This window comes from Gracilinanus agilis, chromosome 4 (genome assembly GCF_016433145.1).
Source record: "Gracilinanus agilis isolate LMUSP501 chromosome 4, AgileGrace, whole genome shotgun sequence".
Classification (NCBI taxonomy): domain Eukaryota; kingdom Metazoa; phylum Chordata; class Mammalia; order Didelphimorphia; family Didelphidae; genus Gracilinanus; species Gracilinanus agilis.
Window position 1 is genome coordinate 260,022,293 of NC_058133.1, and position 19,267 is coordinate 260,041,559.

A 19,267-nucleotide genomic window follows, 5' to 3' on the forward strand; every position below is an offset into this window, starting at 1 on the left:
AGCAGCAATGCAATGATCCAGGACAATTCTGAGGGACTTTTGAGAAAGAATGCTATCCACATCCAGATAAAGAACTGTGGGAGTAGAAATGCAGAAGAAAAATGACTGATTGATCACATGGGTCAATGGGGATATGATTGGGGATATAGACTCTAAACGATCACCCTAGTGCAATTATTAATAATATGGAACTAGGTCTTGATCAAAGATACACGTAAAACCCAGTAGAATTGCATGTTGGCTCTGGGAGGGAGGAAGGAGAGGAGGGAAAGAACATGTAATCATGGAAAATTTTTCTTAATCAATTAAATCAATTAAATAAAATTAAAAAAAAAGTAATCCATAACAAATAAGCTGTAATTTGGGGCATTTCAAGGGATGATGATGATGCCAATGATGGTTGTGGTGATGGTGACTGATGACGATTGACAAAGAAAGAATGTCTAAAAGAAGGATGATGGTGATGGCTTATTGACGTAAACAACTGAGAGGTGATTCTCCTGCAATATATAACAAAGCGCTATAGAACATTTTGTCCTTGTTTGTTCAGCATCATCTGAAGAATGGACAGAAGTATTCTGGTCTGTAGGAAAGTATACAGTGGAATGGTGCTCATGTCCTGTCACATTCTGAATCAAGGATCTCTGATTTATCCATCAGATTCTATCAGAAGATTTCCAAACAGTTGCAGCCTCTACAATTTTCTCTCTGCCATGCCCCTGCTCTACAGTTTGCTATAATTCCCAGCAGGGAAGGGAGTTCAGCCAACTGTGGTGCTCATCCCTGTGGTGCTTCCCCCAGGGACTTCACTGTCAGCACCACTGTACTCTCAACCCCTGGAGATTTCAAAGCTTAAATGATGAGTAGCATTCCCTTACAAAGAGGGAACATGAAAAATATAATTCCTCTTCTAGAAAGGTTGGGGGATCTCTGGCCTAGATGAAATATGAAATATCCCACAAGATGATTCAGTTCTTTTTGCTCTTACTCTGGGCTCAACACATAACATGAACGTAACTAGTTTATTTTTCTAAGATGCCATGGAGATAGCATGGTATAGTGGAATGAATTCAGGTTTTATCATTACAAAATCTAGATTTAATCCCCTTTCCTCATGTGACCTTGGGAAAGTTATATAATTTTTCTGACCCTTAAATTTCTTCAGTTACAAAACAAAGAGGCAGTATTAAAACATGTCTAATATTTCTTCTAATTCTAAAAGCCTGTAATACTAGTGGAGTTTTCAACGTATTAAGCACAAATATAATGACCATTAGAAAGACATCTCCCCCAAATGTAAATTAATAAATTAGCTTGATGGTTTACAAAGCAGTTTAAAAAAAAGTTAATGTTTTTAAGTCATTTTCATCTTTGTCTCTCTGTGATCCTATTTGGGGCTTTCTTGGCAAAAACAAAAACAAGAAAACAACAAAAAAAACTGAAGCCGTTTGCCATTTCTTTCTCCAGCTCATTTTATAGATGAGGAAACTGAGGCAAACAAGATGAAATGATTTGCCAGTGTTCACATAGCTTATTAAGCATCTGAGGCTGGATTTGAATTCAGGTCTTCCTGATTCCAGGCCTGGAAGACAAGGAATGGAAGCAGGAATGTGCATTGTGTGTAAGAGGGACAGGGAGGAGGCCAACCTCATTAGAATGGATAGTTTATATATGGAAAGTAGAAGGAAATAGGTTGAATATGAAATTTGGAGCCAAATTGTAGAGCAGATTGAAAGTCAGTCGGAGGAGTTTGTATTTAATATGGCAAGTGAGAGTTTCATTATGAAAATCATGTTTTAGCAATTTGCTTAGTAGTTGATCCATAATAGTAATAGCTGACAAGTATAGATAGTACTTTGAGGTTTGCATCAGGCTTTTAACCTGCATTATCTCATTTGATCCTTACAACAATCCTATGAGAAAGCTATTACAGATAGTACTGCCCTCATTTTATAGATAGAGTGGAAACACAGAGATGTCAGGTGGTTGCCTTGGGTAAGTTATGATTAGGAAATATCAAAGCTAGGTCAGTCACCAGTCACTCCTCTGTCATCCAACTTCTCTAGGAAAATTAAAAAAAAAAATTTTAAACCCTTATTTTCTGTCTTAGTATCAGTTCTAAGACAGAGGAATGGCAAGAGCTTGGCAATAGGGGTTAAGTGAATTGCCCAGGAACACACAGCTAGGAAGTGTCCGATGTTAGATTTGAACCCAGGGCATCCCAACTTCAGGCCTGACTCTCTATCTAGTGATACCTGTGTTGCCTCACTAGGGAAATTTTAATCATAGACTGGCTTCCAGTGTGAACTATTGCTCAGGGAATGCAGACAAGTTGTAATATTAATATGTTCATGGTATAGTGGAAAAGAGGCCTGTTTTCCAGGCCTCAGCTTTCTCCTTACTACTTGGGTGATCTCTTTAGGCCAGTTTCTTCCTGCATAAAATGAGGGTATTTGAATAAATGACATCTAATGTTCCTTCAGCCTCAGATCCTATGAACCTGTAATTAGGGAGACAAATGTAATTTGCCTAAGGGAAAATACATTTGACTACAAAATCAAAATTATTTTTTAGATTACCAACTTTAACCTAATTCCATAGAGTGACAGAATGGGAAATCTGAAAGCGGTCTTAGAGATGTAGAGCTTAAAGGGAGTTTAGCGATATCTAGATTAACTCTTCATCCTTCAGATAAAGAAACTGAGGGAGGCTTGTAAGAGGGGGAGTTCCATGCTGGTCTTTGGCAGAACAAGGACTTAAACAGGTATCTGGAACTTTTTCTTCAGTGTTCCTTTTGCTGAACCACAGCCTGGATAACTGAAAGTTCCCTGAAATTAGTTACCCATGACAGTGTAGAGGTAGAGGTTTTTAATTTAATTTTTCTCGAATAAGATTCAAGTTAAAGGCTTACTAGTCAGGTCTGATAGCCAGCCTTGCAAATCAGCCGAAGCATTCTATAGCCAACAAAAACTTTTAACCACCTTAGCTTCCCTTGGAAGGAATACAAATAAGAATATGGGAAACAGATGAATTACAATTTTCCAGCTTACATAGTGTTTTCCAGCTTAAACAAAGCACTTTTCTCTCACCCTTATGAGATGGATATTGTAAGTATACAATGCAATTACAGAGGAGGAGACTGAGTCTCACAGAAGGTAAACTACTTTCCAATGATCATACAGCTTGTAATTGGAAGAACTGGGTCTTAAATCTTGGCTTCTAAAGTCCAATTCTAGAACTCTCTGCCTTCCACTAATTCTCAAGTCACTTGTGGAATGGAATCACCTCTTTTGCATGATTATTAGAATAAACAAACAGAAAAACGTAATAAGATATACCAAATAAGCACTAGTGACCACCAAATTTTTATTAACAAATTTATTTTCTTAATTGAGACCTATATCTGTGTAAAAGGGTGTTGTTATAGGTTTTCACCCCTACATAGAAAGGAATTAAATAGAACTTTTTGCAGTTTGTTCCTTATTTACATTTACCCACTAATCTTGTAAACATTTTACCTGGGTTCTTAGGACCCTTTCAGGTCTCCTTTTCCTCCTCCCCACCCCACCCTAGACTTCCACCCAAAATAAATAAAACCTTTAAATAATAGTTGCGTATAAGCAGTTCATCCTTGACTAAGTCTTACTCTGTTTGAAGCTGCATGTCATTATGTGAGTCTCAATATGGTCAATGCATAATAGAATCATTCTAATAATCATTCCGGATTCTGTACAGTTAGCCTCAGTGAGGCACAGAAGTGTTGATCCTTGGAAATGGGGAACCATTCAGTTGGTTTTGCCATTATTCATGCATGGTTTTCTTGTTGGCCCACTACTATGAGCCCAAGTGAAAAAGAAAAAAAGCTAAGATCTGTAAACTTGTCCTTTTAGATTCTGTTCCTTGGAAAATGTCTCTTGAAAAGGATAAAACCCCTTAATGAGTTCTTCATGTGTTTCCTAGAGTGAGTGGCCCGTGAAAGCAAAAAGTCATTGAGATTATTTATATTTTATCTTTAAGACTTTTTCAAGTAGTGTTCTTCTGGAGGACTGTAGCAAAACAAATGGAAGAGATTCTTAAATGTAAATACTCTAGTACTTTGCTATAACATTATTCTTGAGGCCCATGCTATAGAACCAATTGATAGGTAAAATGACCTGTTGAGGTTATTTTGTTACTTCAATAACTAAACACCCTTGAATGACATCCAAAATGGACTCACTTTATATTGAGATTTTTTTTTTGTTTTTGTTGTTTAGTTGTTTTCAGTCATGTTCCACTTTCTTTGACCCCGTTTGGGTTTTCTTGGCAAAGATACTGGGGTGGTTGGCCATTTCCTTCTCCTGCTCATTTTACAGATGAGGAAACTGAGGCAAACAGGGTTAAGTGACTTGCCCGGAGTCACATGGCTACTAAGTGTCTGAGACCAAATTTGAATTCAGGAAAATGAGTCTTTCTGACTTCATGCCCAGCACTATATCCATTGTGTCACTTGGGTGCCTACTTTCATGCTAATAGCCTTATGATGTGATTCAAGAGTATGTGGAATTATTTCAACATGGGTTTTCTGTGCACCTAGTTTCTTTAGTGGCATTTCCCATAAAAGTCTCTTGCCTTATATAGGAAGCTTCTTGGGCTCTTCTTCCAAACAACCTTTATAAGCAAACAGGGTGGTTAAAAAGCTGTGGGGGGAGGGGCATAGCCTACCCTTGCTACAAGTAGGTCCCTTTTGAGAACTGTACCCCAGCAAAGTCCTTGCAGTCTCATCATATGTCATTCAACTTCTGAGATAGCCTGAAGGATCTGGATGAGATTTTCTAGACCAAAAATATACCCGTGATCTGGTCCATCATAGATGGGGTGATTGTACCGGGAGCCCTTGTAAGTTGTATGTGCAAAGTCTATCATGCGGATATCAACTTTGGAGAGCTCTTCTGGAGAGGAGCAGTTTGTCTTCTGCAAACACCCCTGAAGATGGCTGCCTGTGGTTCTTTCTGGGGGCATTTGTCCATCATAGATAATGAGGAGAGAACTGGAGTAGAACCGATAGGAACTCTGGTTCTTAATGACTGAAAGGAGAGCCTTGAGTTGGAAGAGGATGGGTTCCAGAAGGTCTGTTCGAAGGTGAATGCCGTTGTGCAGGAACTGATAGAGAGTCTGCCTGAACCCATCAATTGAAAGTTTTCTTCCATAATATTTGTCTTTGCAGAGAAAGTAATTTGAATCAGCTTGATAAACCTTGGGTTAAAAAAGGAGAAAAAGAATAAAATACGAGTGAAACCTTTCCCAAAAATTGTTTCTTATCTTTTAGCATTATGAACTTATATAAAGCATGGTCAAGTTTTCAGAAAACACAGCTTAGAAATGGTTGACATTTCTAATAACCACCATTAAGTGCAAATGTGGCCTGTAGGCTTAAAATACACTCTGTTTGGGACTTTAATTTCATTTCATTAGGAACAAATCTATTAAGTGTCTACTGTGTGCTAAGCACTGGGGATACAAAGATAGATGTAATCCAGACACTGTTCTTGAGCAGTTTACAATGCAATAGGGGAAGAAAGGCCTGTTCACAGATTACTGGGTTGCAAGAGAGAATGTATTAAGTGCAAAGGAGGGGTTCAGACAAAATTAAAAGAGACTTAAGGAGGGAGAAATTTTCATTTGGAGGGTCAGGAAAAACTTCTTAGAGGAAGATGCATTTGATTTAAAGGAAGGAAGAAGGGAGGGAAGGAAGGAAAGAAAGAAGAAAAGAACTTCAGTGGGTGGAGATTTGAAGCCAGTGGTCTCCACTAGCATGGAGGGAAGAGGGGCCCTTGAGAGAAGGGCCTTTAAGTTGGAGTCAGATGGTAAGGGCTCTTTGGGAGGCCTCAGAGACCAAGAACATTCCTCTTTGTTCTATGCCTTCTTCCTCACCCTCCATTTCCTCATACCCATATTTTTCTTTTCTTTTCTTTTCTTTTTTTTAAACCATTACCTTCTGTTTTAGAACTGATACTAAGTATCTAAGTATATACTAAGTACTAAGTATTGATTCTAAGACAGAAGAGTGGTAATGGCTAGGCAATTGGAGTTAAGTGACTTACTTAGAGTCACACAACTAGGAAGTATCTGAGGCTAAACTTCAACCCAGGTCCTCCTGATTCCAGGCCTGGTGTTCTATCCATTGAGCCACCCAGTTGTCCCAAATTTGTAGTATAATTCTTAATATTTTGTTAGTGTGGTACAGTGGAAAGAGGTCTGGGCTGAGGTTCAGGGACCCTGGGTTCCAGCCCCAGCTCAGCCCCCATCTGGGTTAACATGGAGAATTCACAAGTTAATAAGATTTCTCCTCTATAAAATGATACAATTGGACTAAATGGCCTCTGAAGTCTCAACACTCCTAAAAGTCTGTGATTCTTCAAGAAAGAGCTGGTGACCTCCCTACTTTCTTTTCAGTAGTCAATGTGCCTAATTAGCTTGTGTACAATATGTAGCTGGTGACATTTACTAAATAAATCAAATCAGTTTAAGAAAGTTGGGGTCCAGAGAAAGATGCAGTTGATACTATGAATCATCATGCTTCACTCACATGAGGATGATATTCTACATTTTCTAAGGGACATATGTGAAGCAAATTTATAGATTTAATGCCTCACTTTACAGGGTGGCAGTTTCAATTAAGGAAAGCTATAATGTTTACCACCAAATCGTCGTCTAGTTTTGCTCTGACTAGACAGACCATAAGAATGAATGAGCACGAGAAACTTAATTTTGTCCTATTTTTTTTCTGCAGCTTCTTGTGTAAGCTGTAGCAGAGCAATAAAAATGAACTGTTGTATCAGGAAAATGAAATTAAACCTCCTTTTGCCTTAACTTAGTCTTTACACATTCTTAATCAAAACCAATGGCAGCAGTAAGAAAAAAAAGGTAGATTAAGAAGGGTAAATTACTAATGGGAACACAGATATTACAATCTTTTCAACATCAGAGAAGTGAAGGATTCAATTCTGTTATTTCAAAGGATTAGAAATCAGGAAATCACAGAATTACACAGTGAAATTGTTTTCTTTCAGTCCTTCTCCAAAATCTTGGCACAGGCACATGTTAAAAGTCTGATCACAGTGTAAGCAAAAGTCACATAGATGGCAGTTAGGTGGCTCAATGGATAGAGAGTCAGGCCTAGAGACAGGAGGTCTTGGATTCAAATTTGGCCTCAGATACTTCCTAGCTATGGGACTCTGGGCAAGCCACTTAACCCCCACTTCTCTTCTGTTTTAGAGCCAATACACAGCATTGATTCTAAAACAGAAGGCAAAGATTAAAAAAAAAAAAAAGGCCACAAAGACATTGATGAAAGTTTTAACTTCCCCAACATTGTAAAATCAGGCTCCAAAAACTTTCAATAATAATAGTAACAGGTGAGCTAAAAAAAACAAACATATATCTAGCTGATAATAGGATATACATTTTTTTTTTAAACCCGTACCTTCCGTCTTGGAGTCAATACTGTCTCAATCCACTGGGCTACCCTGCTGCCCCACCTACGATGTACATTTCATTGCTCCCTATCAGTGCTACTCAGTGTTTCCCTTTAAATGATGGGCAGGCCAGGAGTCTAGGGGATTTTCTAGGTGGGTAGCTCAAATATTATTGAATGGGAAGATGAGGCACCCCTCCTGTTAGATTTTTCTTTTTTTTTTTTTTTATTTTTAAAAAAACTCTTATCTTCTGTCTTAGAATCAATACTAAGTATTGGTTCCAAGGCAAAAGAGGTAAGGGCTAGGCAATTGGGGTTAAGTGACTTGATTAGGACCACACAGATAGGAAATATCTGAGGCCAGATTTGAACCAGGACTTCCTTTCTCCAAGCCTGGCTCTCTGTCCATTGAGCCACCTCTGCTGTCCCTAATTTTATATATTCAAAAGCAATATTCTGAGAAAGGTTTCACTGGGCCATCAAAGGTGCCCATGGCACAAAAATGGTTAAGAAGTCTGTTAGACTATATTTCCTACCTGCATGCCACAGATGCGAACCCCAAGCGAAGCGGAGGTACTTTGTTCACATTTCTTTATGTGGCGGGCTTTCTTCTCCTCGGAGGCATCATCTCCATGTTGCCTCGTGCCCATCTTCAGATCCAGAATGCAAGGATACTTGTACTTTGACACCACGTTTTCAAGCAGCAAAAACCCTAGTCATACTAAGTTAAGGAAAGCATGGTGGATTGAAGAGATATTGCCCTCATGGGAGTTAGGTAGGACAATTCTAAAAATTAAATTTCCTGCTTTATTATGTTTCTTTTACTCCGATTCTTCATTACTGACAAGCATACCAGTGCCATTAACAATTCAAGACATTAGCAGTATTATTAACATACCAGTGTTATTAACAATTCAAGACAGTGACTTCTTAACAAGCTCATTTATTTAGGGAAAGTTTTAAGGGTAGTTCCTTTTCTCTCAGATTTAAATTTAAATGCAGGCATGGAGAAGCCTGGCAGGCTGTGCACAATTTACATTTTATAGCCCAAAATCATAGGGATAAAAATCATAAGTAAAAAAATGGACTAATATCTTTTTAGTTAGTATCTTTGATGTTAACTTCAAAGATAGGTTTAAGGAATATTAATTTCACTAGAGTAATTTTCCTGAAAAAGTTTTTTAGGGAGTAGAGGCGCAAATATTGCTGAGTAAATATTATGTAACAAGCCACCAGACTGCAAGAATATAGCAGTGTTAAGTATTAAGGGGGCTTTAAAAACCCAGATTCCCCCCGCTAGAGGATCCTGGACTTACAGTGTAGCTGTAAGCACTGTTGCATGAATTCAGCCTTCCCAATTGCGGCCCCTGAGAAATATGCTAGCTCAACCTTACATTTACAACAATTGAATAAGGTCTTTGTGGAGAACTTAAGAGGGATGGAAGGGAAACTATGGTGAGATTTTGCTAGATCCCAACGCCCCACCCCATGTGGCATGACTCAGACTGACATGATCCCTAGTGACGCCAGCAACAAGGGAGGGAGGCAAACCTTTCCCAAGATGAAAAATGACTATCTCTGAGAATACTGTCTGAATTTCTGCAGTTTTTGCAAATACCAGCCAGCAAAAATTTCCACCAGCCCAGACCATCCTTGCAAATGTTGCCAGCAGGGATGCAGACATTGATTATTCTGGGAGTGATGATTTTAGTGTTTGTTCTAATTCTTACCTCCATGCACCCTAATTTCTCTTTTGTTTGGCCTAATTTCTTTTAGGCCTCAGTTCTGTGAATTTCTGTTAATGTGTATGGCTGTATTTCTGGGAGATAATTTGCATGTAGGCCCCAGGTGGAGGACTGTATTTCAGAAGCTCTGTAAACATGAATCACCAAATAACTGGGGCTTGGAGGTTCTGGGACTATGTTCCTATGTTTCCTTTTTCCTTCCCCCTCCCTCCATTCTTGGCCACCACTATCTATGATATCCGTATCGAGTGTGGAGTGGTGATTCTCTTTGCAAAGGGACCCTGCAGTTGAAAGTAGAAGCTGCCCATCTTTGGGTAGAAGTCTGTACTGCCACAGCTATTTATAATCTGCCTTATAATAATAGCTGACATTTCCATAGTGCTTTAAGCTTCACAAAGCACTTTACCTACATTACCCATTTGAGCTTCTCAACAGCCCTTTGAGGTAGATATTAGAAGAACTATTCTATCTACCTTATAAAGGAGAAAAACCAAGGTGACTCGTCAATGATTCCACAGTTGGGAAGTGGTCAGGGTCTGTTCAAACCAACGAATTCCTAACTTCAAAGCTAATACTCCAAAATGCCACACTGCTGGTTTTCTCTGGCAGCCCGAAAAGTTTAATCTCTACAGCTGCCAACCTGCTATTTACCCCTGCCTACAGAAACCCAATTAGGGGAAAAAAAATATTTCCAATGGGTTTAACCAGTCAATATTGTTTAGCTACCAAAAATCCACCAAGCATTTTATGTCTTTTTCAGTACAAAGGTATTATCCATCACACATCTGGATATGTCTCTCTCATTGGAGATTTTGTCCCTGCTTCAAACCAATAGTTCTTTGGTAGTTTTATTCTATGCTAGCTTTTCTCTACCAACTTTGGATGTATAGTATCGTGAGGAAACCCAAGCAAGGATACGATGCATTTTATTCTCTTGGTACTCAGAGTACATCCGGGTTAGGTGTTCTTTATGGCAGTGCAGTCTCCAAGGGTTGCAGCCCCTCTTCTCTGCCTGGTTGCCATTTGTGTCTTCCATAAAAGAGGACACATGGAATTCGGTCCTCAGGAGCGTTTTGCCTGGACAGCTTGGGTGAATGAAGCACATGGAAAGAAATGTGATGGGCTGCTAGCTTCATAAAAAGACAAATTGCTTGTGTTTATTTGAAAAGCACTCAGACAACATTTGAAGGAGGCTCTTTTCCAGGTCTATGATCCTTGTATTGCCCAAAACAAAGTCTCTGAGGCCTCACAGTACAATAGAACAGGCCCTGGTTCCCACTTCTACTACTGTACTTACTACCCCCCAACACCTTAGGAAGTCATTCATCTCCTTGGGCCTCAGTTTCTTCAAGCATACAGTAAAGCTTTGTTTTGTTTTTTTGAGTCAAGTTGTAAATCTGAATTTAATTGGTTTTGTTGTTTAAAGTTAATTTCATAAAATCCTTATTAAAAAATAAAGTTCATAACTAAATGTTACTTTATTGTATTGAAATATTCCAATGAACCTATGATCTCATCACTATGATATAGATTAAAATCCATGCCTTGAGAGATAGCTAGGTGACTCAGTGGATAGACAGCTAGGCCCAGAGATAGGAGGTCCTGAGGTCAAATCTGGCCTTAAACATTCCCTGCTTATTTGACCCAGGACAAGTCCCTTAATTCCCATTGCCTAGCCCTTACCACTTTTCTGCTTTGGAACCCATACTGATTCTAAAATGGAATGTAAGCATTTAAAAAAACAAACCAACCCATGCCTGACTACTCATCCCTATGCTACTTTTTATTCATGTCTTTCCTTATGTTTGCCACAGGGTCACTATTCTTTGTGCTAGGAATCTTCCATGATTTCTCCTGACATCGTGAGGATACCAGTGGAGCCCAAAGGCTGATCCACAGACATTCTTTTTTATAAGGGCTAGGCTAGTTAAATACTGAGAGGCTCATCACCAATAAGCTGGTCATTAGATAATGAATTCTTTGGCCATGGCAACTCATGGAATGAAGTTATGAATATTAGAATAATTCAAAAGAAAGTTAACTCAATTCAGAATTTTGGAATTATTTAAATTCATTTCCAAGTGATCTAGAGTAACAGGAGTATAGTTAGTATAGATTTGGATGGAAGGAGGCTTTATATCTAGGTTTGATGAATGAGAGCTCCATAGTCATGGGACTTCTTTCCAGTTCTATAACTTCTGCCTGTGCTCTTGTGCCTGTCTGTAAAATGGAGATTGTTCTAGGCTCATGTAGGCAATAGGCTTACTTAATTAGATACTAGGACTACTTCAGGAAGAGTAGTATTTACATTGAATTAGGTCAGTTTTGTTCCAAATAAGTTTTAAAAAACCCCAGGGATCCTCTTCATCTGAGAAAGGTCAGTTGGCATTTTCCAAGTGTCTGACAATCTCTCTAAGGACATTAGACCTTTGAAACCTCTCATAGACTTGAATAAAAGCAGCAAATTAACCCATTCACCTTTCTCTTCTTCCTATCACAACTATCAGAAGATATAACCCTACAGGTATAATTTCACTTCATTTTCCCCTTTCTATTCATTACATGAAAAAATTATACTTGTATTTCCTACCTCATAGGGGTGGATAAGGAAAGTAATTTTAGAAGTACTCCTGCAGTTATTATTGTTATTGTTTTTGTTGGCTCTTTGAGGGCAGTCTTTTCAGAAATATCAAATACCACATTACAGCATTTATTAAGTGCTGGAAGAATTTAGTTTTTTTTTAAACCCTTCCCTTCTGTTTTAGCATCAATTCTAAAACAGAAGAGTGGCAAGAGCTAGGCATTGGGTTTAAGTGGCTTGCCTAAAGTCGCACAGCTATGAAGTGTGTGAGCCTAGATTTGAACCTGAGTTTTCCCATCTCTAGACCTAGTGCTTTATCCACTGTGCTACCTAGCTGCCCCCAGAAATTATTTTTTATCTTCTTCTCTAAAAATGTTTTGTAAAATACTTTCATTTACTAGTGGATTTTAGAAAATTAAAGGAAGAGGCATTGTTATTTCTTTTGTTGGTTTGCCCCACTGATTATTCTAGAGATCTAACTCCAGTTATATAGTATTTTAAGGTGTGTAGAATGCTTTCCTCACAATGAACCTGGGAAGTAAATATTAGTTCAGATATTTTTCCCTTGCTTTATAGATCAGGAAACTGAGGCTTAGTGACTAGCTAGATAAGGAAGCTGATTTTGGAATAGATGACAGCCGTTTCAATGGCAAGAGCTACTTGTCCCATTAGTGACTTTCCATGGCAACATAACCAGTAAGTATCAGAGCCAGAACTTAAACCCAAGATCTTTCCATTGACACCATACACTCTCTCTCTGTCATCCACAGTCTATTTAGGCAGAAGGTGAGTTGGTGGCCGTCCTGAAACTCCTCTATTCCTTGAATTTTTGCTTATAGGTGATGCTCACCTTTCCTTCAGAGACTGTGTCAGCTGTGTATGCTTCCACTGAACAAGGGGGTGGTCATTGCCAGGGCCACTGCTGTTCTTCTGCAGCTTCTGCCATAACATCACCGATGACTCAGGTGATACATCATAGGGCCCACGGTTATCTGTTAGTGGACTGGCAACCAGACTGAGATGACCCCGGCTGTCTTTCCGGAGATGCACAGTAACAGTGCCTAAGAAAAAAAGAAAGGAGGGAGGAAGGAAGGAAGGAAGAAAAGAAGGAAAAAGAGAAAAGAAAAGGAGATTTAGAATTGGCGGTGACCTGAGGAGTTATTTAGTCCAACCCCTTTATTTTATAGAGGAAAATACTGATGGGCAGAGAAATAAAATGTTTTGCCCCAAGTCATATAGAATCCTTGAGCTCTTTCTTCTTCTATACTGGATGTGGGATGGAGGAGGAAAAAAAAACCCAGCTAGATAAGGAAGCTGATTTTGGAATAGATGACAGCCGTTTCAATGGCAAGAGCTACTTGTCCCATAAACAGCATGTCTTAAAGTGTCATCATCTTAAGGAAGAGCTTTGGAGATTGGCCTAATTTAGTTTGAAATAGATCCTATCCCAGAATGAGACCAGAGCTATCTCTGAGTCTACAAAAAATAGCCCTAGGCTGTTTTTGATTTGCCCTCTTCCTTTTTTCCTTCTCTACCTTCTTTCTCTGTCCCTCCTTCATGCTTCAAATGAAACCTGCTCTGTACATTATGTTCTTGCATTCCATAACTTCTTTGCATAGTTATATTTTCCTAGTCACACAACTGCCAGACCAACAGGGACATACTTCAAAATGTCAGGGCAGCTCACTTTGTGAGATGTGGGTTTAGATCAGCCCATGTTTTTAGTCTCAGGGGGAAGCAAGGCCAATGTATTTCTACTGTGTAGGAATAAAGGAGAATGGGGCACATGCCAGTCTTTCCTCCTGGTTTTCTCATCTAGACAAATATTCCCTCCTTTCTTTAAAACTCTGATTCACTTTTTGAGGTAGGACTCTAGAATAGCACCATGTTCAGCCCATCATTCATTCTTTCCCTCCCAAAACTATTTAGCATTTATATATGACTTTGTATTTTGATTAGAGACTTGAAAATATTAGATGGACCGGGTTCCTTTTCATAAAATTTCCTAATGCCTACTGCTGACTGTAATGAAAGCAGAATTGACTTACCAATTTGCTTTAGAAATAGGAGAATATACAGAAACCAGTTAATTAATTTGCTAAATGGTCTTCCCTGGTAGTATACTAGCTGGGTTCAGCAAATTCAATTTAAGAACATTTATTAAACCTCTACTGACCAGGGGAGATAAGGAAAGTTTGTGTTAGATTTTACTAGAAGAAAAAGAGCATCCGTGTACATTTTGTGCTGGGGATACAAAGATAAACAAAAAGCTTTACAGTCTAGTAGGGGAGGTGAAACATATACTCAAATAACTATAATATTGATTAGAATTAATGTGCAAAGAGGAGGCCCAATATGCCACAAGATGTTCCAGGAGGGAGACATCACTTTTAGCTGGTAGGGATTTGAGGGTAGAAAGGTAAGGAGAGAATCAGAGAAATTTTCATGGAGGTGACAACAGAGCAACACCTTGAAAGAAGGGAAGGATAACTGGAGAGTGAGGTGGGAAGACCAGAAGAATCCAGTTTAGAGCAAAATCAAGGAGATGAGTGAGGACAGAGAAGGGTGAGGGTAGAGGACTGTGAAAATCCACTTTGCTTGGAATATGCCTAAAGGAGAATAATATGAAATCATTCTTGATTGTAGAGGGTTGTGACTAAGGAACTTGGTTTTTCCTTAAGTTACTTAAAATTTCCTTAAAATGCTTTTATTACAGTCAGTATTAAGCATTAGGATACTTTATTTTATGAAGAGGAACCAGATTCAACTAATATTTTCATATTTACTTCTAATCAGAATATAAGGCCATATATAAATGCTAGGAAAAGATGAATGATGATTTATTGAACATGGAGCTCTTCTGGAGATCCCTACCCTAAAAAGTGAATCAGAATTTTGAAGGAAGAATGAAACTTTGTTTAGCTGAGAAAAACAGGAAGAAAGATTGGCATGTGTCCCATTGTCCTTAAAAAAATTTTTTTTAAACCCTTACCTTTTGTCTTAGAGTCAGAAATACTGTGTATCAATCAGTTTCAAGGCAGAAGCAGGGTAAGAACTAGGCAGTGGGGTTTAAGTGACTTGTCTATGGTCAAATTTGAACCCAAGACCTCATGTCTCTAGGCCTGGCTCTCTATCCAATGAATGATCTAGCTGCTCCTCCCCATTCTCCTTTTTAAAAATTAAAAAACAATGCATTGACATATTTTAGTTTTGTATCCATCTGTACTTCCCTTTCCCCCTTTTCCTCCCAGTTGAATTTTCTCAATAGGAAATTGGTTTGGGGCTGGGGCTGACAGTTTTCTGAAGGTTTTTGAAGAGGGAAATGCTACAATCACTAGTGAGATTACTTTGGAAGAGAAGAGATGAATGTTAAGAGCATGAGAGAGTTGGACATGTAGGGGGAGATCAGTTAGGAGACTCTTGGAGGGGTCCATCCTAGAGGCAACAAGAACTTGATTTAATGCTGTGGCTTCATATCTGAAGATCTGAGAAATATTACAGAGGAAGAATGAACAAAACCTGGTCATTTTAGATGGGGGACAGTGGAAAGGGAAAAACAGAGATGACTCTGAGGTTTCGATAATGAATGACTAGGAGGATCCTTCATGAAGGTCCTAATCTATGATTCTGTGATCTTCCTCCAGTGCCCTGAGATGACCCTGAGCTGTTGAGGGCTATACCAGGCCTCACCAACTCCAGCAGCTCTCACCAAGATGGAAAGGCTTTGAGTTACAGGCCTAGATGGGCTCTGGGTCGGTTTTCTGAGAACAGGCTTCATTGGGTTTAGAGAGATTCGTTTTCAGCTCAGGGCAGGGTGATGGCTTTTTTTGCCATAGCAGCCCTCAAACAGCAAGTAGCTAGTGGTAGAATGTTTTGTTTTGTTTTTCCTTAAAATCCTTATTTTCTGCCCTATTAACAACTCTAAGACAGAAAGGCAAGGGTTGGGCAAATGGGGTTAAATGACTTGTCCAGGGCCACACAGCTAGGAAGTGTTTGAATCCAGATCTGAACCCTAGTCCTTTTGACTGTCCATTGTACTGCCTAGCTTTCTTTATGCTTGGTGTTTTTAAATGATTCATAAAAAAGAAAAACCTTTAATAATAATACTAGCTAGCATATAGCATTTTTACTATGTGCCAAGCATTGTGCTAAAAAATAATCATCTCATTTGATCCTTACAACAATCCTGAGAAGTGGATGCTAATATTATCCCCATTTTACAGTTGAGGAAACTGAGGCAGATAGAGTTAAGTGACATGCCAAAGATTACACAATTAATAGGCTAGATTTGAACTTAGGTCTGCCTAATTTCAGGCCCAGCTCTCTATCCATTGCCCTACCACTGCTTCCCCTAAAACAATTAGTAATGCTAATAACAACTCACTTTTCTTTCTTTCTTTCCTTTACCTTTACCTTCAATCTTAGAATCACTACTGTGTATTGGTTCTAAGGCAGAAGAGCAATAAAGGCTAGGCAATGGGGTGAAGTGACTTGCTCAGAGTCATACAACTAGTAAGTGTCTGAGGTCAGATTTGAACCTAGGACCTCATGTCTCTAGGCCTGACTCTCAAGCTACTGAATGATTCCACTACCCCCTACAACTCACTTTTCTAACGCTTTTAAAGTTCTGTAATGCAGTAACCTCATACCAGTTCCAGTATGTCAAGGATGTATGCTTACCTTTATTTGGGAATCCCCTCTACCAGAATAATCTGTAACTTTTTAGATGAACTTTATAGTTAGTTAACTGACTTGCTGGTGGTCACATCGCCTATAAGTAACAGAAGTAAGATTTGAGTTCACATCTTATGTGAACAATGTAGCATCCAATATGCCACTCTTCTTCTCTCACAGGATGTATACAATGGATAAAGATATTGTTAGCTCATTTTAAAGGAACTTGAGACTCAGAAAGAGAAAATGACTCAAACATGGTCTCATCGATGATAGCTATCAGATGCTGAATTCAAACTCACATCATCTATTTTGTTGCTCTTTCCATGAGACTCGTATTTCTTTCTGTTTATATAAAAGCAGTGGGCATAGACTGACTGCCAAACTGAGGGTGTGAGAATTCAGTTAACTAAGTAGCGGATTCCTGTTGCATTTTTCTTTTTCTGAGTGTTGTCATGGTTTAGGACACCACTGCTATCCTCACTTGGTGTGGCTGCCTTTATCACGTTGTCACTGTGGTGTCTTGTTGTCCTCCCCAAAGAGCTGAAAGCCGGAGTGTAGCTACTGCCACATTTTAAAATGAAATCTCCAAAAACAACCACTTGCTCAGGACAAGTAGCAATTTTTCTCAAGTAAGCAGTGAAAAAGTCTGATCCCATTCTCTTTACTACCTGTGTCCTTCCTGGCTTAAAGGTTGGCCTAGGAAAACATAGGTAGTGGCTGGTCAATTTGCAGGTACTAATTTTCAAGGTTGTTCCTTAATGCAGTAGGCATCTCTTGGGTTTAGCTTATTCTTCTCATCTAAGAATCCTTACGTCCTAATTATATAGCTCCCAGATAGCACTGGGTGACTTCTGGCTCCTCAAAAGAAACTCTATTTTTCCTTTAATCTTTCAAGCCCTAGGAAATATTCTAAAAGTTTGGTGCCATAGAATTCAGTCCCATTCTATTTCCACTGCAGTCATGCTGCTAACATTTCTTAACAGCTAACATTTATATAGTACTTTGGAGTTATCTTATATGTCATTATCAGTTGGTTCTGACAAAAAACCCTGAAGTAACATATTATTTTTCCTGTTTTACAGAGGAGGAAACTGAGTCTCCTACAGGGAAAGGAACTTGCCCAAGGTCACACAGCTAATGAGTCACAGACTTGGGACTAGAATCTATGTATTTTTAATTCCAGTGATTTTTCCCTTATTCGCATGGCCTTTCAGGTGTGGATGGTTTAAGGTGCCAACCAGCCATTGTGAATGGGCAAGAATCTGATCTGACCAAAATGTAACCTTTATTAGTGGGTGGAACCCAAGTCCCACAGGCCCAACAGAGGAGGAAAGTTTGTTTAAAGTTGTTTAAACTAAGTCACTGGGGTGGGGAGGTGCAACTGGGTGGCTCAGTGGATTGAAGCCAGGCCTAGAGATGGGAGGTCCTGGGTTCAAATGTGGATTCAGACACTTCTTAACTGTGTGACCTGGGCAAGTCACTTAACCCCCATTTCCTAGTCCTTACCACTCTTCTGCCTTGGAATCAATACATAATATTGATTCTAAGCCAGAAGGTAAGGGTTTTTAATTTTTTTAATTTTTATTTTTTAAAGTATTTTTAAATGATTATAAATTATAAATCATTATAAAATGATTATATTTTTATTTTTATTTTGAATATTTTCTCCTAGTTACATATTTCATGTTCTTTCCCTCTCCCCCAAACCCTCCTAACCCTCCTTAGCTGACACACAATTCCACTGGGTTTTACATGTATCATTGATTAAGACCTAATTCCATATTATTGATAGTTGGACTAGAGTTATCGTTTAGTGTCTACATCCCCAATAATATCCCCATCAATCCCATGTGTTCAAGCAGTTGTTTTTCTTCTGTGTTTCTCCTCGCACAGTTCTTCCTCTGAATGAGGCTAGTTTTCTTTCTCATAAGTCCCTCAGCCTAGGTAAGGTTTTTTTAAAAACAAACAAACAAACATAAATAAATAAATGAACTAAGTCACTGACTGGAGGTTCCTCCAACACTTTTAGTCCCTGGGTAGCTAACATCTAATTTGGGTTTACTACTTGGAGAATAAACTTGAAAGTCACCTTTAGTCACATGTTCTGCTACTAAAGCCCAAATGCAGCCAGGTACTGTGAGTGCAAGGAGGAACACTCCCACTGTGTACACAGGCACATTTGTTCTGGGCTTATTTATCTCACAGGAAAGAACAGTCAAACTAAGACTCGTGGAGACTCTTGAAGGGGAAACAAGGAGGGGCTAGATCCTGGGAGTTCTAATGTGATACAAAGGCAAAGATGTTAACAGTTGGAGAGACTTTAGGGAAGTCAGTGTCTGACTGTCTGTACTCCCAAAGGACATTATCTAATCCTTTGAAACCAAAATATCCCCTGGAATACAAGAAAAGGAGAAAAAAAGAGAAGGGAAAAACTCAGTGGCCGTGGTGTTTTGTTTTTTTTTATCAGCAAAAAAAGTCATTGTGATTCTGATGGTTGAGGGTAGCAAGGGGACTTCCCAGGTCAAGCTGGGCCCAAGAGGAGCCTTGGAAGAACATGAAATACTTGCCAGGGCCTGTTCCAATCTGGCCAAGATATGAGCCACATTACAGTAGGTCCCTGTCAGTTTCACCTCAGCAATGATTGTCAAAAGCAAACAGACCCGCTAAGAGCCATGGTCTGGAGGAAATGTATAGTCAGAAGGCCCTGAAGAATGACTCAAATGCTACCTTGGACTTTTCCAAGCCTCCTTTATTAACGAATATAGCCAATTTTCCATTTTTGGCACTAAAAAGGGGATCAGATAATCC

The 19,267-nt window shown here is 39.0% G+C and overlaps 1 protein-coding gene across 1 annotated transcript in view; it reads right to left on the minus strand.

The window, feature by feature from the left end:
* Positions 1-4,396: 4,396 nt before the first annotated feature.
* IP6K3 (inositol hexakisphosphate kinase 3) overlaps positions 4,397-19,267 on the minus strand; it is a 35,435-nt gene continuing 20,564 nt past the window's right edge. Inside the window, exons 3-6 of the mRNA XM_044674085.1 lie at positions 12,633-12,843; positions 10,120-10,286; positions 7,993-8,168; positions 4,397-5,235 (exon numbers count right to left, since the gene is read on the minus strand). Coding sequence (XP_044530020.1) covers positions 4,771-5,235; positions 7,993-8,168; positions 10,120-10,286; positions 12,633-12,843 — 1,019 coding nt within the window. The 3' untranslated portion in view covers positions 4,397-4,770. The remainder of the gene's footprint in view (positions 5,236-7,992; positions 8,169-10,119; positions 10,287-12,632; positions 12,844-19,267) is intronic.